This window comes from Amia ocellicauda, chromosome 18, assembly GCF_036373705.1.
Source record: "Amia ocellicauda isolate fAmiCal2 chromosome 18, fAmiCal2.hap1, whole genome shotgun sequence".
Taxonomy (NCBI): domain Eukaryota; kingdom Metazoa; phylum Chordata; class Actinopteri; order Amiiformes; family Amiidae; genus Amia; species Amia ocellicauda.
In genome coordinates, this window is record NC_089867.1 from 14,250,696 (window position 1) to 14,277,927 (window position 27,232).

Below are 27,232 nucleotides of genomic sequence, written 5' to 3' on the forward strand. Positions count from 1 at the left end.
ATCCTTTAGGCATGGTATAAACCAGAGCTGAAAACTGGGGATTGATTTATTTCACTTTACTGCATTTGCTTCCCTCTGTATGATACGTTGCACCCCTATCATATGTGAAATGCAGAGGCACAGAATCAGTAAAGTGAGTTACAATGCACTCTCCCTCACACACCCCCCTCCCTCTGATCCCTCAGTGTGAAACTCGTATCCCAGAGTGGTTATGCTTACTTTCAGTTCCCACAGCGCCTCGGCATTTGAAAAGAGCACCGAAGAGAACCAGTTGATCACAGACGTGTTCTTGGGAGTAGAGCTTTGAAGTACTCAGATATTTACCTGACTCTAACACTGTGTTTGCCACTCAGTCAGTTAATTCAAGAAATCGAAGGCTTAGAACGTCACTGTTATATTTGTGATATCACAGTGAAATACCTATTGCGATACATTATAGATCAGTATGATACACAATGTTATACTGGCTTGTAGGTTGGGTTACGTTGTTAAACACAGGACTTAAGACCCACACACACCATGAACCCTGTATTGTCATCCTCGTTTGCAGCTGTGAGGCGCTGCGCCGAGAGCTGGACAGGGAGAAGCTGATGAAGAGACTCCTGATGACGGAGTTGTGACCCCGAGGAGGACACCCGCCCCCACACCCCCTCCTGTGTGCCTTCAGCCCGTTTACATTCCGATGCCTGCATATCAAAGAGCCTCCTCCCTCGGCTTCGACGGTTTTAGGTTGTTTTCTTTTACACACATGAGCACCAACACACGCAATCGCTGACGTTTGCACGCACGCGCACACACACACACACACACACACACACAAGACAAGAGGTCTGGTGATGGTGTCAGCTGAGGAGGTGGCACTCACCTTTAATTGGCACCAAACAAATTGATGAAATGCAATTACAGATTGATTATGAAGATATGTTTTATGCCCCCCATAAAACTGTACAAATCTGCTTTGTCTGTAATGTCACACTGCTGCACCCTACTGTCATTGCCAAGGTGATTGTGTCATGTGACGTTGTAGGGGCAGATTCATGCAAGAAGAGTTTTGTGTGAGTAATCCATTTAGTCTTAATTGTGTTTTTTCAAGTCAACCTGTGTATTTAATTCAAGCAAACACATTGAGTTTTACTTGTTTGCAAAGAGCTTTAATGTGGAGAACAGCAGTGTTTGAGTGTAGCAGTATTACAGCGATGATGACTGCAGATTTAGTTGTCATTTTTGTTTCATTTTGATTTGGTCCAGTCCTTTCATTTTTAACCGACACAAACATCAGACATCTTCAGCTGTGGAAGAAGGGTGAGTCTTGACAGAGGCTTGCAAACATCATTTAAAAAATATATATATATTTTAGTATTCATGTTAATAAACATTTAACTTAACGTTTTTGTCATCTGTATTACTTCCGTGTAAAAAAGATGACATCAATACATTTGACAACAAAACTAGGTTCTTATTTTTATTATAATTATTATTTGCATTTTGGGGTTTGATTGAAGTTGTTAATGAGTTTTCCAAAGAACAGCAAAAGCAACAATAGAAAAGACGATGTCCAGTCTAGGTTTTGTATGGGGGGGGGGTGCAAAAACACAAGCAGAACAACTCCAGAGTTTTTTGATTATGGGAAGGAAGTTACTTAATTATATGTATGTGTGCAGTGTTTTTAACCAAAATATATCATGTGATCTTTTTTTTTTCCCTCTCAGTCAAGGGGATTGAGTGTGCTTTTTAGATGTATAAAAGGACATCGCTGTGTTTCACGATACGAAACTCTAAAAAGAGCACTTACAGGAAAGCTTGTGATTTCTGAAGCTCTTTACATCTAGCTGATACATATATACGTGGTCTAAACTTCGCAGGTTTACGCGATGCACAAGTTTCTGCATATGCATAGGACTTTATGGCTGAAAGTTTCACAGCTGTTCTTTTCTGAATTGGATGGCAGGCTAAGTGACATGTCCACTATGGGTTTTGTTGTTCTCTTGCAAAGCTGAGCACAGAAAGGGCAAGATTGAGCCTGCCCCCCCACCCCCACACACACACACACACACTGAACACAGATAGGACAAGACTGACCCTGCACTGAGGGTGGAATGAAACCCTGAAGACACCGGCCCTTCAGAGGAGCCAAGAATGCACAAATTCGAAGCGATTTGTGTTTGTTTGCGTTTGATTTTTCCGTGGCTCCTGAACGCAGCTGTGTCGCTATGCTCACAGTGTCAGGGTTGTCCAACAGCTGGGTCAGCAAAGTGTACAGATACGGGTGGAGGGGCGAGCCCAGAGAATCGGGCATGGTGAGAATTCGTCACTGGATCTTTTCATAGCCCAGATACCATCGACATATTTTAATCTGACTCATTATAACTAAATATATTTATTTTTTAATATTTCAAAAATGTGTTGTGCTTTTGTTCACTATGTGCTTCTGTACCAAATATCAAATGTTAACTAAGAAAAGGGGCAGATGTTATTCTTCTAGTTTTTGTTTGGGATTTTTATTTTGGTTCGTTTGTTTGTTTTCTCTCCCAAAGCGTTTTGCTTTATCTTGCCGGTACTGGAGCCATCATGCTTTAAGCTAGATTTTAGAATTTGCTGTCATAGTGTTTGGAAAAAGGAACAATGATCTTATTTTTTTGTATTTGACCCATGTACAACAATCATAATGATCAGAATCAGCTCATTTAAAAATGTCATTTTTATTTCACTGTTGTTGAGAATGAGAGATTTTTTTAAATGGTACACAGGAAGATGTGTAAAAAATGAAGCAACATAATTTATACGATTTTTAAACATATTTACATGTTATATATCGACATTATATGCATTTTTCCATGTATTAACTGTACACTGTGCTAAAATATAAATTTTATTGTATTGTAAATAGTTTATGTAATACTGCTCAAACAGAGCTTATTTTCGCACATGGAACATTTTCCTAATTGAATTGTATATTTTACAGGAAGAAACACTTTTAATACATGTGATATCTGCATCCGTTTCCACTTTACATGTGTACCCAGCGTGCTTTTACACGCCTGCTGTTCTCAGTCTGCTGCCAAACAGAACTTGAATCGCTCATTTAATCGATCGTTTCTTGAACCAGTGCAGAGACAAGTGAAGTCCTGTCTCATTAACACGTGGCAAAGATCTCTTCCAATCTCGTCTCCAACATGGCTGACAAGTGAAGAATGAGATGTGTTTAAAGCTGTCTATGTAGAAAGGGATTGAAGAAAAATAATGTTAAGATGCACAAAACTAATGTTTTTCTTTTTCTTTTTTTCCTTTATATATATTGCAAAAGGTTCAAATCTGCTGAAGAGCCATTGTCAGATCTATGTGCCAATAAATGCATTATTTCCTAATGGCCATATAAAGTATAAAATGCTTTGATGGGTCTATTTTGGTCGTTTGTTTAATATTTGGGACTATGAATGGATGGCTATTATGTCTCCTGTGTTCCTTCCAATCACACAGAGAACAGAGAACAATATATATATATATACACACACACACACATACAGTGGTTATAGGACATAATCACCCCCTTGGACTTTTTCACATTTTGTATTACAGCCTGAAATTGTGATGCATTTAAATGGGAGGCAAGATATTTTTTTTAATATAACAACAGTTAATAAAAATTAAACAAACTGAAATGTCTTGGTTAGAAATGTATTCACCCCCTTTAGTCCATACTTGGTAGAACCACCTTTGGCAGCAATCACAGCTGTGAAGTCTTTGGGGGTGAGTCTCTACCAGGTTTGCACAATATTTGCCCTTTTTCTGGCAAAATGGTTCAAGCTCTGTCCAGTTGGATGGGGTTGGTTGGTGGACAGAAATCATCAAGTCTTGCCACAGATTCTCAATCACAATCAGGTCTAGGCTTTGACTGAGCCACGCTAGGACATTCACTTTATTTTTTAGCCACTCAAGTGGTGTCTTGCTGGCTTCTCTGACTAATGCCAGTTCTGGGTGATGCCATATACCTTTCAGTGACTTGACTGCTCCAAGGATAATCAATCCCTTTTAAATCTTTTTATACCCCTCCCCAGATCTGTGCCTGTTCACATCTTTATCCCAGAGTTGTATTGAGAGCTTCTTGGTCTACATGGTAGTATGTTTACTTTGAATGCTCTGCCCACCTGTGGGAACTTAGATGTAGATGTATTTAATCTGAACCCATGTTAAACACTTTTATTGCACACAGCTGGACTCCATTCCGTTTATTGTGTGAAGGCAACTGGTTGCACCTGAACATATTTAGGAGTGTCATAGCAAAAGGGTTAAATACTTAATTGATATATTTTTAACCCCACATATCTCCCCCCCCTCCCACATTGAAAGTTTGGAGTAGGTTATGGATATCAAAAGGGGGAAAATCACATTTAAATGCATCAATATTTCAGGTTGCAACACGACTAAATGTGAAATTGTCCAAGGTGGTTGAATACTTCCCATAGCCACTGTATGTGTACATGATCTTACATTATGGATGATTCAGATATGCCTATATGACTACAGTAGACAATAACAAACTGAACCCATGTATTTCAAGTGTAGGGGGTGTTCTCTTTGAACACTGCATTGCACAAATCTGATACACTATGATACCAAAAAAGGGGTTTTCTATCAATTTTATTCACTTACAGGACAACTTAGATCGCTTAGCTTTTGAATCCTTTTCTTTATTGTCATTTCTATACTCCTGACAGCCTGTAATTAATACTTTAGAAGCACCTGCAGAAAAAGCGTCCGTTTCAGTGCTAAGTCTCAGTAAGCAACTTGTCTTGGCTTCCTGGCTGCCTTTGCTCAAGGATGTCAAATTGTAAAATTCCCGTTTTTGCATCTTTTGTAAACATCGTATGTCCAGGGATTATCAGGAAACACCTGATGGCGGGTAAGTGCCAGGGTGACTCAAGTAAAGCAGTCAATCAGACTAGCTGTCATTCTCACAGCCAGTTACACTAGCTGCTTACTGGGTTTTAAACATGCTCTGAATATTCCCCCTGTAAAGAGTCATTTTAACCTAGAATGTGCTGTGTCTGACATAGGGAAGAAGACCATGGCGAAATCATCACTGAATCTCCATTATAAATCAACACACAGCAGTTAGTCCAACACACCATATTTCTGTAATGGTTATTGCACATAATGTCTCTCCCTTAACGTATGTATAACATGCAAACTGCCTTATAAATACAGTATTCATCATTACCTATTTAAAGTCTGTATTTTATTCATCATCAACCAAACTATGTTGATGTTTTATGTGAGTTAAAGGTAACGCCACATATATTTGGACACATTTGGACAGACATTCAGGTATGAAACTACATGAATCGTATTGTAAATATCTTGTTTTCCTTTCCACCTTTTTTCTAAGTTTTCCCAAGTTAAACTTATGTTGTTGAACTAATGATGTTTGCTTTGAATGGAAAGTATACATACTGGGGATAAGTTGTAGAGAATTTCTATCATTTAGCTGGATGAACACTTTAAGGCATCCTACTGTATCAGCATTCTTCTACAACGGCATGATTTTTGTTGAGTCCTGTAAAATAATAAAAACATATTTGAAGAGTACATGTTGCTTTTCTGTTGCACTGCCTTCACAGCACTTGGGGACAAGAGTTTAAATTAAAAAATGTGTTCCTCAAGATAAATTAATCTCCTGGGCCAGGTTCAATATCCAGAAATATATGGAGTATTTTTAAATAATATTGAACAAACAAGTATAGGTTTAGTATTTGAAAAGTAGTCTTTAATTGCCTTTGTGTAAGTGTTTTGTTTTTTGTTTTTTAAGAAAACATCTAACAGTAAACAAAGGTGGGAAGACATGAGTTTATACAACGTAGATATTATATTCTTTAAACTGAAATATGACACAGAATAACATAACTATAGGAAATTGCACTGGCTATGGTTTCGCAAAGTTAAATGACCACACGATGAACAGAAAGATGTAGAGCAGGCAAATGAACAGAAACATCCTCCCTTCTTTGCAGCTAAATTGAGATGTTTTCTTCTCGTTCTCACTCTTGTGTGAATTCTGTCCACCAGATGTTTGCTGCAGACCTTCGCTGAATGTCACGGTCAGAGAAGCACGCTGGGAGGGTCCTCTGCCCCCATGGTCGATGAACGGCTCATTGCTTCCCTTATAACAATGCGCATCGCCTTCACAATTCTTGCAATGATCTGGAACCTGAACACAAGCAGAGATTTTGAATTCATGTTTTGGCTCTGGGTTCTGGGTCGTCCCCAAGCTGTCCTCTGCGTGTGTCCTGTTCACGAGCCTCTCGAGGTATCGCTCCGCCACAAACGAGTGAGGGCAGTCGTGGGGTTCATCAGATGTTTTTTTATTGTCTAAAGAGAAAGAGACAATATAATGGAGCTCACTCTTAGTGCAAACTGAGGAATTGTGGGTTTTCTAAACATTTCCTCACAATTTCAGATGAATAAAAATAATAGAGTATCATAGTGTATCTTACACTCCATTAGTATCCGTTTGATATTGATAATGTACTTTACATGTCCACTCACCTAGACAGTCACTGGCCGTTGCTCAGTTTCTCCCCGCCTGCCCCCCAGACCTCCTCCTCAAGATGTAGATGTTGGTTCTGTGCGCTCTAAAGGTGTGTTCGGGAAGTAAACCTTTTTTAGACAAGATAAGATCTCTCAAACCCTGGGACTTTCAAAACTGATTCACTGCAGCCTCCAAACCTCTCATCGCAGACGGGACTGGCTGAAGACGGGTCCCCTCTCCGTCCGGCACTGAACACTCGGCATTTGAGAACTTTCCCGATTCTCTTCTGGGCCTGCATGTAAGTACAAATGTCTGTCTTTGCATATCCAAGCAGGTATACATTTCTTTAAAACTGTGCTAATACTAAATACATTTTTAAATAATTAATAACCAGTTGAGAGGTATTGCAAATTGAATAGTAGGATATCTTTACATAGACTGTAAATCTATGCTCAATACCAGCATGAAAACATCAGAAAGGTTTACCCTTTCACTGTCTATATATTTAACATTTAAAATCAACTCACTGATAGTGTAATATTCTATTAACTTTAAACCATTACCTCAACTTTTGTCCCAAATTCAGAGTGCCCTGTCTTGGCAAGTGGTCTTTTAATAGGTGTCTTAATGGTCTGCATTACTAAAGGAAGAGAAATACGAATAATAATCGATTGGTTGTCTATTATGCATTTTATAGACTAGAGCATTGTATAACTGGGAAAATGTAATATAATGCCTTGTCTAATGTCAGAAACACTTCAGTCTTCTAAAACCAGTATCAGTCTAAATGTACTCCTTTAATTCAGATTCCCACACAGGAAGGGAGAGCTACACATCTCTGGAGATAATGTGGTAATGCAGCGCTCTGCTGGCGCCACAAGCTCACTGAAATATAGAGCTAATGCTCACTAGACACTATTGACATCAAATACATGTTTATGTTGTCATTAAGGGTGAAGATGTTTTTTTAAGGTGTCGCTTTGACATTATTTTATGTAAGGGATTTTGAATTCTGAGGAATGTAGTCCTGTTTTAATACATTAAATTGGAAAACTATATTTCAAATTAATCTGAAATGTTCCATATAAAAATAATAAAAAGCCAAATTCTTGTGTGGGCTACTGTACAATTTCACATTATGCCATTATGTTTTTTAACTTGTGCTCTTATAACTAATGTGTTCAATTTTACATATTCTGTGTTTGTTCAAGGACAACACAACTGTTAAAGCTGACCAAATTACAACACAATAATGTGTCTTTTTAACACAATAATTTGTTTTTATCACAGAGACTTAAAAAGATTGTAATTTGGTCAACTTTGTTGGATGTATAAACAATATCACTATATCATTATCACTACATCACAATATCCTTACTTTTGAAGGTACATAGGTCATGCAGCTCAGTACATTATACGAATTAAAACTTATTATGAGAAGAAAAAAAGACGGAAAACATAAATGTATATTAATATTTTTGAATCCTATCCCAAGTTTTCATTTCTAAAAATAGCGACTGTATACAACAAACTACAACACATATAAACAATCAATTAAATGTACTAATATCAGGTACCTGTCCAGAGTGTTCACCTCTTGCTCATTACAATTTATTTATATTATTTTATTATATTTACCTGGTTCTCAACAGTATCCAGTGCCTCCCTTTCTCGCCAGCTCTTGCTGATGTTTAATTAATAATTGTTGCATTAACGGTGCGCCGTTGAAAATCAATAACTCTGCAGGCCGCCAGCAGGGGGCGCACAGCAGGGAGACCAGGATTGAAGGTGTGAAGATGCTCTGTGTGCTTGTGACATTATATATTTATTATTGGATGTGTATTATTGTATGCAGGTTCATTTATGTGATAGCAATCGGAGTAGTATTATAGTATCATTGAGTTTAGAAGCAGTGTGCATCAGGAATAGTATGTAAAATTGAAGTTGGTAGCTGTAGTATAATAGCAGGTATGTTCATCAGGGTTCCCACTCTTATTAGGAAATAATGTTCCAGGGCATTTCAAGGACATTTTCCATGACTCGTGTTTGGTTATACAGTGCTCGCTCGCTATACCGCCCACCATTATAATGCCCCCCTCATCTACCACCAGCAAATAGGAAACCATAGTTATAGTGGTTATATAGTAGTATAAAAACAATATTCCCTTGGTTGTTGACTGGCAGTATAATGAGGACTGAATGAATGACTTGACACCCACACACAGACCTGCAACAAATACAATAACTGAAACCATTTCACAATTGTGATTTGTTCACTGCCTTTTGCCTACAGTACAGGCCGACCCACAAGTAGAGGTGAGGACCCACTTCATTCACTAAGGCATTAAGAAGTCCGCTGAGGTTTTCTGAAAAATGTATAAAATAAAACCTAAATCCTACATTTTGGCTAAGGTATCTTTTGTAAATTAAACTGAAACTAACTAAAGATGTTTTTTAACTACATGGTCCTGGGCTCGGGTCAAAGCTCGGGGTCTGTCTGTGTGTAGTTTACATGTTCTCCCCATCTTTGCATGCAGTAAGTTAACTACACACTTTGTATACAGGCTAATTCCCGCCACCCATCCATGTGTAACAGCACATGTGGTATATGAGCGTGTCACCAGTGAGTCGGTGCAGTGGAGCCTCAGTGTTGGGCACAGCGGGCTTGTTGGATACTGTGAAACCAACCAAAAACAGTTCTTACTCATAAACTCATTAACCACATCAATACATCATGAATGACTTCGCAATAAATATTACCCAGTTCCTGTACAAGCAAGTAGTCAAATTAGACAACAAGTGTCGACATTTCACAGTTAAAGTCACTGTTTCATGAGAAAACGTGGCTCCGGCTGCTCTACAGGGAATACAGTATTGTGACTCCCGGTGCCCCGTTAGCAGGAGATACACTATATGGTCAAAAGTATGTGGACACCCCAGGTTTATTTCAGCCACACCCATTGCTGACAGGTGTATAAAATCAAGCACACAGCCATGCTATCTCCTTAGACAAACATTGGCAGTAGAATGGGCCGCACCGAAGAGCTTAGTGACTTTCAACGGAGCACCGTCATAGGATGCCACCTTTCCAACAAGTCAGTAAAATGTCTGCCTTGCTAGAGCTGCCCCGGTCAACTGTAAGTGCTGTTATTGTGAAGTGGAAAGTTCTAGGAGCAACAACAGCTCAGCCATGAATTGCTAGAAAACACAAGCTCACAGAACGGGACCGCCGAGTGCTGAAGGGCCTGTTTTTCATTGTTTGGACCCCGTAGTTCCACTGAAGGGAAATCTTAACACTACAGCATACAGTGACACTCTATACGAATTTGCTTCCACGACAATGCCCTGTGCACAAAGTGAGGTCATACAGAAATGGTTTGTCGAGATCGGTGTGGAAGAACTTGACTGGCCTGCACAGAGCCCGAGCGCTCGCACCCCAGGGCAAGCAGTGCTGATGAAGGTGGCCCATAGCCTAAATACACTACTGTTACTAAACTAGATCCTGTGATGTCACCACGTCTGAGGTACAGATACTCAACTGACACAGCAGCGCCCACACTGACCTGCCTGCTGTTCTCTCTATTGATGCCATTTGTTCGGAGCCCTGGTGGCAGGCTAGATTTCAACCCGGTTTGTGAATTAATTTTCAATGAATACAGTGAAGTGTAGTGTGATATACCATGGTAAAAACTAAATGAAGTTGTGTGCTGTGAGATGCTAAAATCAGAATAAAGTGTGGTGTGGTGTACTGTGGTAACAACAGGGTAAAGTGTAGTGTGCTGCAGTAAAAAACAAAGAAAGAAAGATTAGGAAACCCTTTCTCTAATCATAACCAGAACAGTAAGCCTGACCTTAATACATCTGTCCAGCAGGTGGCAATCTACTCCAGGGCTCTTTCTCTGGGCTCAATCAGGTCAGCAACAGCAGCAAACAGCAGCCCTGTCCCACTGCATGATGGGGTACATTTGTAGTTATGCGTCAAACAGTCATCATCTCAAGTCATTTAAATGATCTGGGGCTATTGGAGCGAGTGTGTGGGGGGGTTGTTCTGTTTCATCAGCCCTGCAACTGGTGTATTAATCTCAAGGCGAAAAAAATCATAATTACAAAATACAATTATTTGCTTAGCTTTGGTGGGCAGCGCCGGCGAAGGCTTCATTCCACGAACAAGAACTCCAATTAAGCGTTATTGATTGACAAGCCCTGTGTTTTATGTCGAGCGCGGCATGGCGGAAGCTGGGCGATATTAAAGCTCTGGGATCCAGGCAAACGCCCGAGAGACGGGCAAGGCACATTAGCTATTCCAAATGATTATTACATTTTTGCCCAGATAAGTGGATCATTTGTTAATTACTCGATTCACTCACCAGAGAAGATGCCCTTTCTGCTCTGTGTAATTACATTTGTTCAGCAGTTAAGGCTTTTTCTAGAAGGGGAGTTATCAATTCGTTTTGGGGCAGTGAAGAGCCCAGTCCTCTCTGTGTCCAGGGAGTATCTGTCCAGCTGGTTATATTGAACCCCACTCTCCGTGCTGCCGGTCTGTAAAGAGCTGCCTCTGAAGCGCTATGGCACAGGGTGAGATTGAACAAATCCATCAGGAGTCAGAGGCAGTGATGTGGCCTGTGCTCTTTTTCCATCTCCCTGGTTGATACTGCGGCATGTCCACACTGGGTAGCATAAACGGGCAAAATAATTGATTTTAAAGAATTAAAGCGGATTATGGAGAACAAATAAAAGATACAAGATGGGAAATATAAATGTAAGCAAACAAATCACTACGTATGCAGGTGTGGTAAAGGTCAAAGGCCACTGAATCTTCATCGTGGGGAGAGAGAACCTCCCGCCGAAGCAGGCAATCGCAGTGCCCCGTGATTTCAGGCTAGTTTGTGTAACAGGATTATGGACAGCACTCACACTGCAGGGAGCCAACCAGGAGCGTAACAAGACTGTCCTTTTCCCTTCAGTGCCTGGGGCTATTGATCCCCTGCACACAGCTCCTCCGACACCGCGGCGGCCCGTCCCGTATCGATCCTCAATCTGAACGTACAGGATCTCTGACTCTCGGAGCGAGGCGAACCCGAGACAAACACCATCAAACGGAGACTAATTGCATGTTGACTCGCAGCTCCCTGCGTTAAGAGCCATATCGCTATCTGCCTGGGAATTGCAAAAATATAAATTGTTGTTGTGGGTGGAAGGGGTTCACGAGCAGTGTCAGCTGTAGGTTGCTTCAACAGACACCCAACCTCTGCAGATCTGCCGGCTCTGCTTAAATTCAAGTTGAAAGTACGGAGCACTATCTATTGCACACTCGCACAGCTGTAGAGAAGAGTGAGCCAGTGCAGGATTTACTCATTTATGCATGGACAAATCCACTACACCTCCATCTCCTTTAATGCCAGGGCTTTATTTCCTGAATCCACGTTTTCTTAGGGACAATGCGAAATCCTCAGCTGCTGAACACCCAGAACAGATATTAATTTGGTGGCACAACTTAATTAGAATAAGAGCTCAGAGGTCGGCGGGGTGGGGGGGGTGACCAGAACGGTGTCTAATGCGATAAATTACTTGTACCAAGAAACACACAAACGCAATGCTGCCCCTAGAATTTAACTCAAGCGAGAACTTCTGCCCCTACGTCTCCTCCTACAGTTAAACAAGGAGACAATGGAGAGAAGGAACTGTTTTAGTTATTTTTATGGCATGCAGGTCTAGACGCCCAAAGCATCTAGACTTGAGAGAAACATCTTGAGGAGTTATTTGGATGGGTAAAGGAGTCCGTAGGGAGACGCTGCACATCAATACGAGAGAGTCGTAATATATTTAAGAGCTTTGGGGACGTGTTCAACAAGGCTTAAAAGAGAGGGTGGCTGTCTCTGCCTTTTCCAGTACAGCAGCAGCATTGTTTCAGTCTCAGACCCCAAACCGCCTCGCCTGGATTATTAACAGAGACCAAGACCACCCACCCGCTGCCCTCCCTGCGGTAACTGTGCCGAGAAAAGCACCCAGCATCCTCCTCTCAAGACCGCCAACTGTGAGATTAATGAGGGTCCAGCGAGAAGCTCGGAAACTGGTTCTGTGCGGCCCATGTCCTCCGAGGCTACAGTGTTTCACTGAGTGATGTCGAGGCCCCCTCCAGCTCCTCTTCTCCAGCACCTGCCCAGGGCATTGCCTCATCCACATGTTCCTGCTGCGCGAGTGGGATTGTGAAAAGAAGTGTCTATTTATGTTAAAAACAAAGAAGGGGATCTGGACACAGGAGCAGTCTGCTGTGCAGCTATTTCCAGTTTAAAAAGATGCCTTGAGGAAGAAAGGTTTCAAGTAGAGCTTAAATGAATGCAGATCATACAAATAGAGACAAGGCAATCGATTTCACAAGCTTTTAATGACCTGCAATTTCACACAAACTTTCAGAGAATGCATTAGTACATGAAACTGCCACTCCTAACCCTCCAAATCCCATACAGAAAACGTGTCTAAACAGAGATTTTTAATTGTCACAAGTTTAAAATACTGCATTTCAGTTTTGAAGCAAAAAAAAAAAAATCAGTTCCTACACATGGTAGGAAAAATAGAATACAAACAGTAAGAAGAAATTATCTTTCCTCTTTTCAAAAGCTGACGGTTTTCTACCACCCACACAGTTTCCTTTTGCCTTCTGCAAATTGTATGATTAAGGGTCTGAAACATCACATAATACATTTATGTGTGGCACAAAGAACCAACACCATACCATTATAATCCTGAATATTTTGAAGCTCTCCTCGTTACAAAAGAAATATATTATTAGGTTACTAAGAAACGCGTCACTTGCACATATGGCATGCCGATTTGCGTCCCTCATTTCAGGTACCCGGCCGTTACACATGTTGAAATGTCAATCAAAGCTTGGCACATCACAGTCCAGCTGGCACCCCAAGATAAGCTGTTCTGCAGTGCACGTCTCCCCACCTTTACCCAGGTTACACTTCATTATAAGCACCGTTCACTCAAGCGTCACTGCCTGCTAAATCGTCGCACACCAGAGCTGCAATTAAGATCTAAAGTTCGAGCAGGAGCGAGCATTAATTAAAACCCGAAAGCCAAACTTCAAGCTAATCGCTGCCGTGCGCGTTGTACCTCGTGTTCTGAACAGGAGTGCACGTGGCGCACTGCGCTGTCGATTCCTGCCGGTTCAAAACTGGACTTTGGCAGCACGTTCTCTGCTGCTCCTACTTCAAACAGACCTGGGTCAGAAGCTTCTGAGCTGCTGCAATGTTTGCTTTCCATGTTCATTTAAATGTGCGACCAGGGGAGAGTATACGAACAAGGCACAATTTGTCCAGTCAAAAGGGCCGTCTGGTCTAGGGGTGCAAAAACACAGCTATGAGAAACTCACAGGAGCACCAGGCTTACACTGTGCAAACATGCTGGGGAGAGGAGAGCTTCTCTGAAGTCTCGGCACATAACGTTTAGTGAAAACCTGCCGTCCCTCTACTCACAACAAATAAATTAATAAGCAACATCTCTGAGAATGCATTTATAAAACGGGCACCATCCAAAGACGAGTTCATAATTCAAGAAATTCACTCCTGTGCATCTGCATCAGATATCCTTCAATATACTGAAACAGCATGCTTCCTTATGTCTCCTTTTTATATTATAATTCTATAATTCACTTCCACTTCTCACTTCCCTGAAAGCATCTATTTCAGTAACAGAAATTCACTAAATTCTACGTAACAAAATACAGCAGTAGTTTTAAATGAATCTTTTGGAAGAATGTTGGGAAGCTTTCTCTGTGGAAGCTGGAGATTAGTTTACAGACCAGAAAGACCTCTTCAACAGGGCCTGCACATGTTCTTCCAGATTTAGCACGCCTTTTTAAAAAGACTGTTCCAGCCTCGAGTGTCGAGTGCACTGGCTGGTCTCGGTTCAGTGTGTAGTCTGTACGGCACAGTACAGTTCAGGAACGGCAGGAGGCATCGGGGCTCGAGGTCTGTACCGAGTGTCCCGACCTCCTTTTCTCTCTCTCTCTCTCTCTCTCTCTCTCTCTCTCTCTCTGGCTGGTGTGCAATTTTAAGCGACAGAGGGCCCATGGGAATACATCCTGGACTACTTATAATTCCCACAATCGGAAATTAATTTAGTTCTTTTGTAAATCTGTATGCATGTAAAATGTTACAGTATTCTTGCAAATTTCCAGAGCTGAGCATTTGCAGTCTTCCTGGCCTGACGCTCGGTGCTGGGCCGACCCTCCGCTGTCCCGCTCCTGCTCAGGGCACGATGCAGCTGGCCTTCCGCAGAGCCAGGTACCCCGTCACGGCATCCGTGGGCAGCATACGGATGTAGGAGAACTCGTCCGTGGAGCTAAACCTCAGCTTGGTCTGTGGGTCGGTGTAATTCGCCTGCAGGGCAACACGGCACAATGCAGCGTTAGAAGCAGGAGCGGGGCTGTGGCGAGACCTGAAGCCTCAGTGCTGCTCGGGATGATCTCAGGCAGGGGTCTCGAACCCTGGACCTGGAGAGCCCCAATCCAATCACACGTGCTCGTTAGCAGTTAATTAAGAGATTCTCTGAAATAATTAAGACGGTCATCGGTGCAAAAGAGGCGGGGCACTCACCGGCAGCCCAGAGATATCCGAGTACTTCTTTGCAGGCTTGAAGGAAGGGGGGGCATCTATGTTACAGTCTGGAATGAAAGCAGAACAAACGTCACAGGACAAACTCCGCAGTCACCGTATCTAACTAAGCAAGTCCGCGGGCAACGAAGACTTACAGCTGGCTTCGCTCAACTGCCAGGGCAACACCCTCTCAGCGGCCAGGATCTGCTTCAGGTTCTTCCAGGTCCTGTTCTTCTTCCCGGCGGCTGCACCTCCGATGCCAGAGTGCTGCACAGAGGGAGGCGGAGGGGGGCATTAGGGCAGGCAGCGGAGGTGCGGAGAGGAGGAGGTGTGAATGTTAGGAAGAGATGCAAAGTGGGTGAGAGAAAATGTACATGGGGGAGTGGGGAGGTGAGAGAGAGAGAGAGAGAGAAGATTAAAGAAATTGCCTGCAATGGAGCATAACATAAGTCAGCGAGACACCGAGTATGTTAGATTCCAGCAACAAAACAACACTCAAACACAAACAAACAAACCGGCGATGCCATTCAGTTTAAATGTTTTTTCAGTCAAATTTGTACTATTATTATTATTTTTTTTATCAGCGTCTCTGCATGAGGGATAATAGGCACAACTTCAAAACACTGTCACTCCTCCATCATGTCAAAAAGACTGGCAAATTAGCTGCCTGATTTCAGTCACCCTGGGATTAATGGCTGCTGGAGCAGTGTGTGGGAAGCCATCATGCCAAAGAAGAAATCATTTGAAAAAAAGGAGGAAGAAAAAAACAAAAGTAAAACTGAAGCGGTGTTGTCAGGGAATGAAAGAGCACTCCTTTGCATCAGGAAACAGAAAACCTGCTTGTTTTCTTCAAAACAGAAAAGAAGGGAGGTAAGATTATGCACAGCAGGAGTCTCAGACAGTTCCTGGGCAGGGGCAGGGGGGGCTGCAGTGTCTTCTGTTTTCCGTTCCAACTGGCTCTCTCTTACTTAATTAACTTGGGTCTCATTATGTAACCAATTACAATTGTTATCTTATCAATTAGGCATATACAACATGATTTAAAGGTCTTTCTACAACTCCAGCTGGGCTGGAACAGAAGACACTACTGCTCTGTTCCTCAGTGTTCAGTGGTCCAGGATGGGATGATGGGACAATGTTAGTGATAGAAGCACATTTCCAGAGCACGTTTTTGAAGAACAATACCATACTATACTACTTACCTTTCCCCAAAAGCTTTCAGAAAACAAGAATGTTGCTCACCCCACTATCAATTTTACATTCCTGAGCATTTTAGGTTCTTCAAAGGTTCAGAAAAATCATACTTTTCTCCCCCCCCTCCCCAATTGTCCTAGAACATACAGATAATTTTCCAATTCAGCCATTCTTGTTAATTGCCTGATCGTATACTTTGCAGTACATCTAAGCCCAGTTTCTTCCCTGGTATGAAAGTCTATTAACGTCCCGTCACACCCCAAGTGTTGCAATTACTCGATTAGAAGTGATAAACTAGTAGGAAATGAGCTACAGGAGATACCAGCAAAGAAACTGTACAGAGGCACGCAACCAAATTTCCCCTCATTAAAAACAATAAATAATTGAAATTCACAATGCAGAAAATTTGCAATGACATTTTTTTTCCGGTGTTTCTCATTGTTTTTACACAAAACAATCCGCGGACAATGTGAATGGTACAACTGCACAAATTAACTGGAATCTGTACAGTAGCTAACCTCCCCATGCTGACAGGGGAGGGTCTGGGGCTGTGCCACACAAAACGTCCATTTACCTGTTGGGGATGCAGTGCTCTGAAGGGTACACAGAACGACCCTGCCTGAGGTGCCAGACACAGGTAGGTGCAGCATCACCTGTCTAGAGCTCTAACTAAAAGGTGTCCCAGTGAAACGAGAAGATGCTTGGTGTATATTAGAAAGATCATTCCCTCATTCCTCCTCGGCCAAATAACAAAGCTCTTCTCGAATCTCGAGCTACAACTACGCCCCAAGGAGCTGCAGTGCGCCACGCATGCTCCAGCTGCTGATGGGCACCCATCTCGCGAGCGGAGTGTGGCCCCATGTCCACTCACATAAGCCTTCTCTCGCCGAGTGCCCGGCTAAGTCACAGCCTCGTGTTTTATTGCATCATTTCACATGGTAATCTGAATCGATACCCCAAAGAGGTTTATTAAAGTGTCACTGCACTCTTGGGCGCGGGCGGGCTCACAATAGGTAGTTCTCCCAGAAGCCCTCGCCCACCATGAGAACAAACACGATCATTTCAGAGAAAACCGTTATGGGCAGACAAACCGAAGAGCCAACCACAGCCTTCATCGGTCATTCCCATAATCAAATCCCAGTCAGCTCCAAGGAAGGGTAACTGTGCCTCGGGTGAGAAGTCTCTGCATGGCCTATCAATTGCATCAGTGTATTACCAGAGGACAGGTGGCCATTACCTACAATAAGAAAGCTCATACAATGGCTTCCATGAAGTACATCGCATAAAATGTAGACAAAATTAATGTCCGTTCTACGCACGTCCATAGCAACCCCTTTCCCCACTGACACTCGGCTTTAGGCGCCAAGAGTCAACATTTGCCTCTGTAGTCAGGAAAGCTATAGATGAACAACTGCCTGAGCAACAGCAGCAGAATACATCCCAGGAAAGTGCATGATGATACGGCCGTCAGAAATTAGAAAAAATAATACTATATAAAGGAAACATCAAAAGTGTCAAAACAATATATTTCCACATTAGCAAAAAAATATGGGTGTCTAAAAACACAACTGGGAGATTAAACACAGTAATATGGATTGAAGAGTCTGAGAGGAGTAGCGTAATGCCATTTAATTTAACAACGATCTCTTTTGTAAACAGATATGATCGGTTTATCTACATCACAGGGGTTCATTAGATTATTCATTGGGAGAAAACCCATCTCTGATGAAAGGCCCGATTCCTCCTTCACCCAGACTAACCACACTGTCCTTAAGAACAGGGCTGACTGAAATATGCTGCCTGGCAAGAACTAAATCACTGCAGAAAGACGAAAGCATTAATTTCAAGCCTGAATTACCCTTCGCCCCCAAGTCACATCAAAGACAGGATTCCAATCTAAATTGGACAGTTATGACAAAATCAGAGTATCAGGGCTATAATTAATTCCAATTGTTCTTTTGTCTTCTGAATAGCATGGGTATTAATATCCTTCCCAGAAAACACAGTTGACAGCCTAAAATTAAGAATCGTAATTCTTAATTTTCTCTGACTTTAAATTTACAAATGTCTGGATATTTTCTGGCAAGCTGTGTAAGGACGCATGTTTGAATGAAATCTAATTAAAAAATATTTAAATTATGTCTTGCATTATTTTTTAAAATCTGAAACATAGCATTTCACCAACTAGGCAATGGTTTATCAGAAATTCAAGAAATGCGATATTGGTGGCATAATTCTAACATCTTCCATGGATGTATGAAAAGAACATGCATACACATAAATCTGCATCCTTGTGATGGTATATACAGGGCTCTCTAAATGAGGTGTGGTTTAGTAAAGCACACAGTACACACAGTGTCCACTCATCAGGCAGTAATGGTGCATTGGTACGGTTGTAACACCCTGAGAATAATGCATACCGATGTACACAAAGAGCGGTGATCACCCTTTCATTTCCGTGTCTTGTTTTTTTTCTCCCCCCGCAAAAATGTGAAAGTAAGTTGAGGCCTTCAAGCCAATTTCACAGTTTCCTAAAAACTTCTGCTTCTGTTAACACTTTGGAATTAAAGCATTCCGTTCATTTCTGCCCAGTTATTTGGATATCACTTAACAAGTCCAGCACATTTTGCCTTAATTAGCCATGAACATGAACATCCCCTCCTATGCCCAGGGTATAAGCAGCCTATATTGATCAGCACAACATAAGGGGGGGCAAAGAGAGAACAAGAATATCTAAGCAGAAGCTCAATGACATTGTCTCCAAAGGTGGCTTTTAGTAATTAATTCAGCTAATTGATCCATTTGGTCAGGATAATCAACCCCCCCCTGCACAGTAATTAAATGGATGCAGAACAGCATGTAGCACCGAGACAAACTCCTCGTGTTACAGCACTTCTGCGATACAGTGAGGGGAAAAAAGTATTTGATCCCCTGCTGATTTTGTACGTTTGCCCACTGACAAAGAAATGATCAGTCTATAATTTTAATGGTAGGTGTATTTTAACAGTGAGAGACAGAATAACATCAAAAAAATCCAGAAAAACACATTTCAAAAAAGTTATAAATTGATTTGCATGTTAATGAGGGAAATAAGTATTTGATCCCCCTATCAATCAGCAAGATTTCTGGCTCCCAGGTGTCTTTTATACAGGTAACGAGCCGAGATTATGAGCGTTCTCTTAAAGGGAGTGCTCCTAATCTCAGCTCGTTACCTGTATAAAAGACACCTGTCCACAGAAGCAATCAATCAATCAGATTCCAAACTCTCCACCATGGCCAAGACCAAAGAGCTGTCCAAGGATGTCAGGGACAAGATTGTAGACCTACACAAGGCTGGAATGGGCTACAAGACCATCGCCAAGCAGCTTGGTGAGAAGGTGACAACAGTTGGTGCGATTATTCGCAAATGGAAGAAACACAAAATAACTGTCAGTCTCCCTCGGTCTGGGTTTCCATGCAAGATCTCACCTCGTGGAGTTTCAATGATCATGGGAACGGTGAGGAATCAGCCCAGAACTACACGGGAGGATCTTGGTAATGATCTCAGGGCAGCTGGGACCATAGTCACCAAGAAAACAATTGCTAACACACTACGCCGTGAAGGACTGAAATCCTGCAGCACCTGCAAGGTCCCCCTGCTCAAGAAAGCACATGTACAGGCCCGTCTGAAGTTTGCCAACATCTGAATGATTCAGAGGAGAACTGGGTGAAAGTGTTGTGGTCAGATGAGACCAAAATCGAGCTCTTTGGCATCAACTCAACTCGCCGTGTTTGGAGGAGGAGGAATGACCCCAAGAACACCATCCCCACCGTCAAACATGGAGGTGGAAACATTATGCTTTGGGGGTGTTTTTCTGCTAAGGGGACAGGACAACTGCACCACATCAAAGGGACGATGGACGGGGCCATGTACCATCAAATCTTGGGTGAGAACCTCCTTCCCTCAGCCAGGGCATTGAAAATGGGTCGTGGATGGTATTCCAGCATGACAATGACCCAAAACACACAGCCAAGGCAACAAAGGAGTGGCTCAAGAAGAAGCACATTAAGGTCCTGGAGTGGCCTAGCCAGTCTCCAGACCTTAATCCCATAGAAAATCTGTGGAGGGAGCTGAAGGTTCGAGTTGCCAAACGTCAGCCTCGAAACCTTAATGACTTGGAGAGGATCTGCAAAGAGGAGTGGGACAAAATCCCTCCTGAGATGTGTGCAAACCTGGTGGCCAACTACAAGAAACGTCTGACCTCTGTGATTGCTAACAAGGGTTTTGCCACCAAGTACTAAGTCGAAGGGGTCAAATACTTATTTCCCTCATTAACATGCAAATCAATGTATAACTTTCTTGAAATGCGTTTTTCTGGATTTTGTTGTTGTTATTCTGTCTCTCACTGTTAAAATACACCTACCATTAAAATTATAGTCTGATCATTTCTTTGTCAGTGGGCAAACGTACAAAATCAGCAGGGGATCAAATACTTTTTTCCCTCACTGTAGATGCGGTGCCAGGATCTTGTTTCTCGTAGGTCAGGGGAGCTCAGAGCTTCACCCCTGGGGAAAACCAGAGAGAATGTTTCCACAATAAGGCAGGATACAGCTGCTTCGGTGACAGATTCCTGCCAGTGCAAGTAAAGCACACATGTATCATGGTTTCAGGCGGATTTTGTTCTGGACGCGTCACAATACATTTGGAACAGAAGCTTAACACTGTTCAATACATAATACAGTCTGAGAAAGCAAACCCACTGTGAAACAGCAACTGCATTTTGAGACTGAAGCCACTGGTATTAATTTGGTTTCAGTTTAAATAAAACTGCTGCTGCTGCTGCTCAACAGAATAAGTTTCTTCCGGTAATTAAAATTAACGACAGGATATTTAATCTGTTGAGTAATACAAGCTCAAAGACAAACTCAGCAAGGACATGTGTGCATAAAAACAAGTAAATAAGAATGAGAAACAGAAGAAAGTATAAATATGATCTGTATTTTATTACCTTACATTATTAACTAAAATAGGTAAAATACACAGTAAGTGCTAGATTAACAATCCTTTAACTACAATGGCAATATTCATATGGTTTTGTTTCATCACTAAAAGAACACGCCCCATGATGTGTGTAATGTGTAAAGGGGCTGCCCTCGAGTTCTGGGCAACACTCACCACAAAGTTAGGGTCCTTAAATGGCATGGGCTTGACTGTAGTCTCAGGGGTCACAGTGCTGGGGTCAGCGGTCATAGACTTACTCTCTCCTACCGAATCCACTGTAGCCATCTGTGAAGAGAAGCAGGCAAGTCTTTCATCCACATTCACAGCAATACTGATCAAATCTGGGGTAGCACCACATAGACAGAGAACATCTCACCCTTTCATAGCACTCTTCTTACAATATCACCACAGCGGCCATACTTTTTCTATTAATAAAATACTGATTCTAAATCAAAGTTTCATCATGATGTAATGCAAGTCATTCTTCAATTAAATGTTAGGACTAATATAAAAAAAAAAAAAAAAACATCAGTTTAACCCTGAGCAACTCCATGGATTTAGACGTTTCATCTGCAACATAGGAAAGCGTTTTTTCTGGAGTAAAATCCAGTATTTACAGGAGCCATGACCCACAACTGCATGCTGTACATCAACAGGATCACAAGTGTTGGAAGGGTAAGCTGAGGGCTTTAGTCTTTTTGTGCATGTTAGAGCCTGTGGGGTACGAATCAGGACCCACAAGGATCAAGGCAGGTAAGCCCTAAAGCTGCAGTTCTTCACCAGCAGGCTATTGTCAGACGACTGTTCTTTATCCTGTTAATATTCACACTTACTTGCTATTCCTTTTCTCTTTCTTCCCCCTCTCATCTCAACTCCACACTTGCTCTGCTGACAGGCTGACAGCACACACACAATTTAGTTATTACTGCAAGGCAGCTGGATTTAGATCAATAAGTCAATATCGAAAGCTCCGAGCACACAAATTGAAACAAAACTGGCAAATATGTGGCTCGATACAAACCGAAAGGCTCCTGACACACGAAAAAGACAGGGCAGTTTATATAATTAATGTACACAGCCTGACACACAAGGCAGAAGACCTGAGTGTAGAAATAAATAATGGGGAGCAAATATGTGAGTGAATCAATACATACATAAGTAGATCATAAAGTAAATAGCTACACAGATAGACAGACAGAGTCGAATACATAATGCACACATTTAGCCAGTGGAAAGACACAAAGATGGGTCAATAGATAACTTTTTAGACTGTACACCATTGCACTACATACACCAGATCCAACACCAGCTGTAACAAAACTGAAGCTCGGGCCATCAAAATCCACACCCATTGGAGTTCAGGAGACATGCGGCCCTAACCTTGCGATACTGCATTGCAGCAGCATACAGAGCCCTGCCGCTGTATAGCTTTGCAACCCCATCATGAACAGGTTATGGTCACCTGCCCCATTTTAAGACCGGGAACCAGGCTGAACATCGAGAAAGCACTGGGGAAACCCGCACTGAGTGAGTACGCAATGTAACAGCATCAATACTAGCGTGTACTGCACGGTTTCACTTCTGAGCAGCTGCCAGTAACTCCCCAATCATGGATGGACAGTTACAGCAGCACTGTCGTTTACAGCGGCTCACCTGTGCCTGAGGTTGTGCGGCGGCGCCGGGAAAATTCAGCTTCTTCTTCTTGCTGTTGTTGGCCGGGGTCGCGCCGGCGCTGGAGGCAGGGCTGGCCGGCCGCTTCTTACCCCGAGCCTGAGACGCCGGAGCCGGCAGCTGAGCGCCTGCACTGGGGGAAGGACAGGGGACCGTCTCTGCAGGCAGCGGCGCGGCTGGTATTTCCTCCATTGTCGAGACAAATGTCATGAATATTAACAGCACTGATTAAGTGTATTAATAACACTATTTAATTGTGTATAGTGCTTAATTACCGCAAGGAGCTGCACGTTTTACCTCACAGTCCTCACCCGGAAGCGGAAGTGCGATATAACAACAAAGCGTCTGATTGGTCCGGCCTGGCGGTAGATTCGCTGTCTATGTCTTCTCCTCCAATCAAATTGCAGCGTCTTAGAACAGTTACCAATATTAAAGATCTGTATCTAAATCTGAAGCGTTGGAGGAAGTGTGTCTGTCTGAAGAAGTGTATGCACGGATAATGATTATGGTTTTAACTTCCAATGAGGTTCAAGCGATAATCACAATCACATAACTAATTGAACAACTAGGCACTTGAAACAATGTTTAATGTCGCAATAGTAAAAGGTGATAGTTGTGGTATATGTCATATTTATAATAGACTAAACATATGTAAATGTATTAATAAATCACATGAGTATATGGGTGATTATTCATGGATTATTTTGATTTTTGTGATCCCCTTTTTCATCTAGCATTTAATCTGCTTAAGGCGCCCATCTTTGCTCTCTTGTCTGGTGCCTCTCTTTGACGGAAAGGGGACTCCTAGTGCTGACAGATCTCAGATTGAGAAAAGATGGCTTTTTAAAATCGTTTTCCCATTATGCTAGAGAGAATTGAACAATTAACTACTGGTTTAGAAGATGGCTTTGAGCTGCAGTCCCTGCGAGGAGCTTTTTCAGAGGCAATTAACTTTCGCAAAGCTCTCAGGAATTAGAGACAATACACTTCTGTTTTTTTTTTTTTTTAAGAAACTCATTATTCATGTTGCTGCAAAAGAACATTTAATATGTACGATTGCAGGACCATTAGTCATGACGAGGGATACACAGAAAAACCAAAAAACACAAACAGTAACAATGCATGAACCTCAAGTCATACTGTACTGCAATACAGACAAACGTATAGGCCTACTATATGTTTCAGAGGACTTTTACTTCAAATGGATCTCATGTATTCAATTGGATTGAACTCAGTAAAAACAAAAAGGTCACAAACAAGAGAAAACCATTGTCTTAGTCCTGCTCGTTTTGTGGCTATAGCTTATGGATCCAATGCACTTTGTCCATCTGTTTCTTGAAGGGTCCCAGAGAATCTGTGGAGTCCAACTAACAGGGTAACTTGTATTTAATTGGCAACCCTTTTTTCTAAACATATTAAACATTAACGATTATTAGCTAGAATAAAATATCCTCTAATTAGAACACAGACATCACATGGTCTCCATTACTATGTATAATGTATGGCGCCCAAGAAGCCTGGTTTGTGTTCAGTATGCAGTACCGAATCTACCCTATTTTATAGGCGGCATTTCAGAAATCTGTAACTGAAAAGATATATAAGGAAATGGAGCTTGACAATAACATCTAAATAAAAAGAGAAATATGCTAGAGGCCAAACATGTCATTGTTTGGAATAACAGGAACAACCTTTATAGTAAAAATTATATTTTCATAGCAGAAAATGCTAGCTTGAAGGCAGACAGTTAAGAGTGTGTGTTTTTAACAGGATAAACAAAGGTCTGGGTTTAATTTCATTTGCACTGCAATGCTTTAAGCTGCAATAGCAACTGGAGTGTAGAATGGATTTCGAAGTATTTCAGAACCTCATGTCAATGGAAATATAGTAATTTGCCAACAATATTATTTTCCATCACCATCAAAAATGATTCCCTTATACATCTAATCTCCTTCTGCTGGCCCATTATTACATGTAATTGTGCTGAAAAAAAAGCAATATATGTGCTGAGTGTTGACAGTGTTGGACCACACTTTGTCGTGCAGTATTCCCTCTTCTGCAGTTGCGTAGTTGCCATGAAGATCTTTCCTCTGTCCAAATGGGTCACTACGGAATATGACGGAAGTCCTCCAACAGGCGAACTGGGAAAGTTTAACACTAACTGCTGGCTCACTGTATCAGCCATTATTGAAACAGAAAGATGGTGAGGGAGCTCCAATGGCGGCACTTCTCAAACAAGTATTAACCACTTTCTGCCCTGCCGGGGAGATATGTTTTTTCAGGTCAAGCCATACATAATAAGACCTCTGGGGACACATTTCCTTTTGCACATTTGTACCTTGAATTCCATTAAAAAAAAACACAGGATGTAATGAGATCACCCAGGCACACATTGTATACCATCATGGATTGGTTCCCCTGAGGAAACAGTTACAGGGATTTATTTTTACAGAGCTGTTGTTACTGATACTGATATTATTCTCTGAAGAGGTACTGTGAAGAATGTGCAAACAATCACAAAAAAAGAAAATTACCCAACAGCTTTTTTGCTTTTCTATCTGGTGTTGTAAATTTCCTCTTAAAGTTTTTGCATAGGTTCTATGGGATGTCTTCTCATTAAAAGAAACAAAGATTATCAGCATTAGATGTTTACAGCACCGACTGTATATTGTAGATGTGGCGATCTGTCATGTACAGATGACCTAAGGCTCTTGACTGGAAAAGGGAAAAGTGTTGCACAAAGTAGAATCAGGTAAACTCTGAGACACTTTTACAGGTCCAGTACAGATGGCTTAACACCAAAATCTATAAATGTATCCTCACCCATGTTATTAATAATATTAATAATAATAATAATAATAATAATGATTTATTAACAGATGCCCTTATCCAGGGTGGCATTTAGTTTACACAAACGTCTTTGTGCTGTTCTCACAGGGCAGCAGTGACTTGTATCACCCATGAATCCAATGCACTGAGAGAGAGATGACTTCACTGGTGAAAATGGTTCAATGGGAGACATGATCTCACTGTGGACGAGTGTCTGGGGTAGGAGGGGGCTGATGGGAGAGCTGGAGAGAGCGCAGGAGGATGGAATTTTCCAACCTAATCTAATTTATGGTGAGGTTATAAAGCGGTTTACTGTAAGAAACATTTGTGTTTAAGAACTGTAATACATCCTGCTGCTGTTATCCGCTAACCTGACCCCGAGATCACATCCCCGTGGACTCAGAGTTTGTTATATGGGCTTTGCAGAGATCTTAAGCATTCTGTTTTTCTCTCCTTTTCCCATGTGGAACGTACCTCAGTCTGTCTTGGCACTCAGCTCTGAATTAAAACATAGTGGGTTACAGGGTAAAAGCATTTTATTCAATACAGCAATTGACATCTCATTTTTTTTCATAGAAGACAGTTGCTATGAGCAATACAGGTAACATTTTATAATGATATTTCTTAGCAGGTGCCCTTATCCAGGGTGACAATTGTTACAATACATATCATTATTTGTACATATAATTAACCATTTATACAGCTGCGGTTTTACTGGAGCACTATAATACCTTGCTCAAGGGTACAACAGCAGTGTCCCCCACCTGGGATTAAACCCACAACCCTCCCCTCAGTCCAAGAGCCCTGACCACTGCTCCACACTACTGCAGCTCAATCTGCAAACATGTTTTTAAATAAATATATGTCATTAAAAATGTAAAGACAGAGAGAGAGAATCTGCCAGGAGACGCCCATTTCCTCTGGGTGTCCTCCAGTTATATTTCAATCTATAATTGAAAACATTAATTGTCTTCAACATTATACTACTATACTAACCCTATATACATTATATATAAAGCGTCCCTAATGAGTGTGTCATACCTCAGAGAAAATTATCTGAATAAATGATTCAGATTTGTCTGTTTCAGTCAGGGTTAGGGCATGAACACTCCATAAGTGTCTTGTGTGAAAATGTATCACTGATCCCCTGCCCACTTTTCCCACTTTCCTTCTGTCTTCATTAATGCTATTTATATAGATCTAAACAGAAGTCCTGAAACAAAAAAGGCTTGTAATAACTGAATTTGATAGCTTTGAGGTGGTCAGTCAAAGTATTGCAAACAGAAAACAACCGGTATTCTTTATAGGTAAGCTTAGATGTGGTGTAGCTTTAGTGAAATGCATTCGGGTATAGATTGACTGGCATATTTGTCCCAGAGAAGACTACCTTCACCGTGTCTGGAACAACTGAGTCAATGAATAGACCCATTA

The 27,232-nt window shown here is 41.7% G+C and overlaps 2 protein-coding genes across 3 annotated transcripts in view; one reads left to right on the forward strand and one right to left on the reverse strand.

Moving 5' to 3' along the window:
- epb41l4b (erythrocyte membrane protein band 4.1 like 4B) overlaps positions 1–5,586 on the forward strand; it is an 81,909-nt gene extending 76,323 nt beyond the window's left edge. For both annotated transcript variants that reach the window (XM_066691470.1, XM_066691471.1), the window contains exon 25: positions 551–5,586. In XM_066691470.1, the coding sequence (XP_066547567.1) occupies positions 551–620 (70 nt within the window). In that variant the 3' untranslated portion in view covers positions 621–5,586. The remainder of the gene's footprint in view (positions 1–550) is intronic.
- A 7,306-nt stretch (positions 5,587–12,892) lies between these two features.
- On the reverse strand, positions 12,893–23,304 carry ino80c (INO80 complex subunit C). Its single transcript, XM_066690872.1, has 5 exons — positions 22,958–23,304; positions 21,479–21,589; positions 15,285–15,396; positions 15,130–15,197; positions 12,893–14,913 (listed from the first exon to the last, which is right to left on the reverse strand). Exons 1-5 carry the CDS (start codon positions 23,183–23,185, stop codon positions 14,782–14,784), a joined length of 651 nt encoding a protein of 216 aa, XP_066546969.1. The 5' UTR covers positions 23,186–23,304; the 3' UTR covers positions 12,893–14,781.
- Between the last annotated feature and the right edge of the window lie 3,928 nt (positions 23,305–27,232).

Excerpts from the sequence above, each read along its gene's own strand:
- ino80c (XM_066690872.1), bottom strand. The coding sequence starts at position 23,185 with ATGACATTTGTCTCGACAATGGAGGAAATACCAGCCGCGCCGCTGCCT. Across the intron at positions 21,590-22,957 it reads CCGCACAACCTCAGGCACAG|ATGGCTACAGTGGATTCGGT; the intron begins GTGAGCCGCTGT and ends TTCTCTTCACAG. Across the intron at positions 15,397-21,478 it reads TTAAGGACCCTAACTTTGTG|CACTCTGGCATCGGAGGTGC; the intron begins GTGAGTGTTGCC and ends CCCTCTGTGCAG.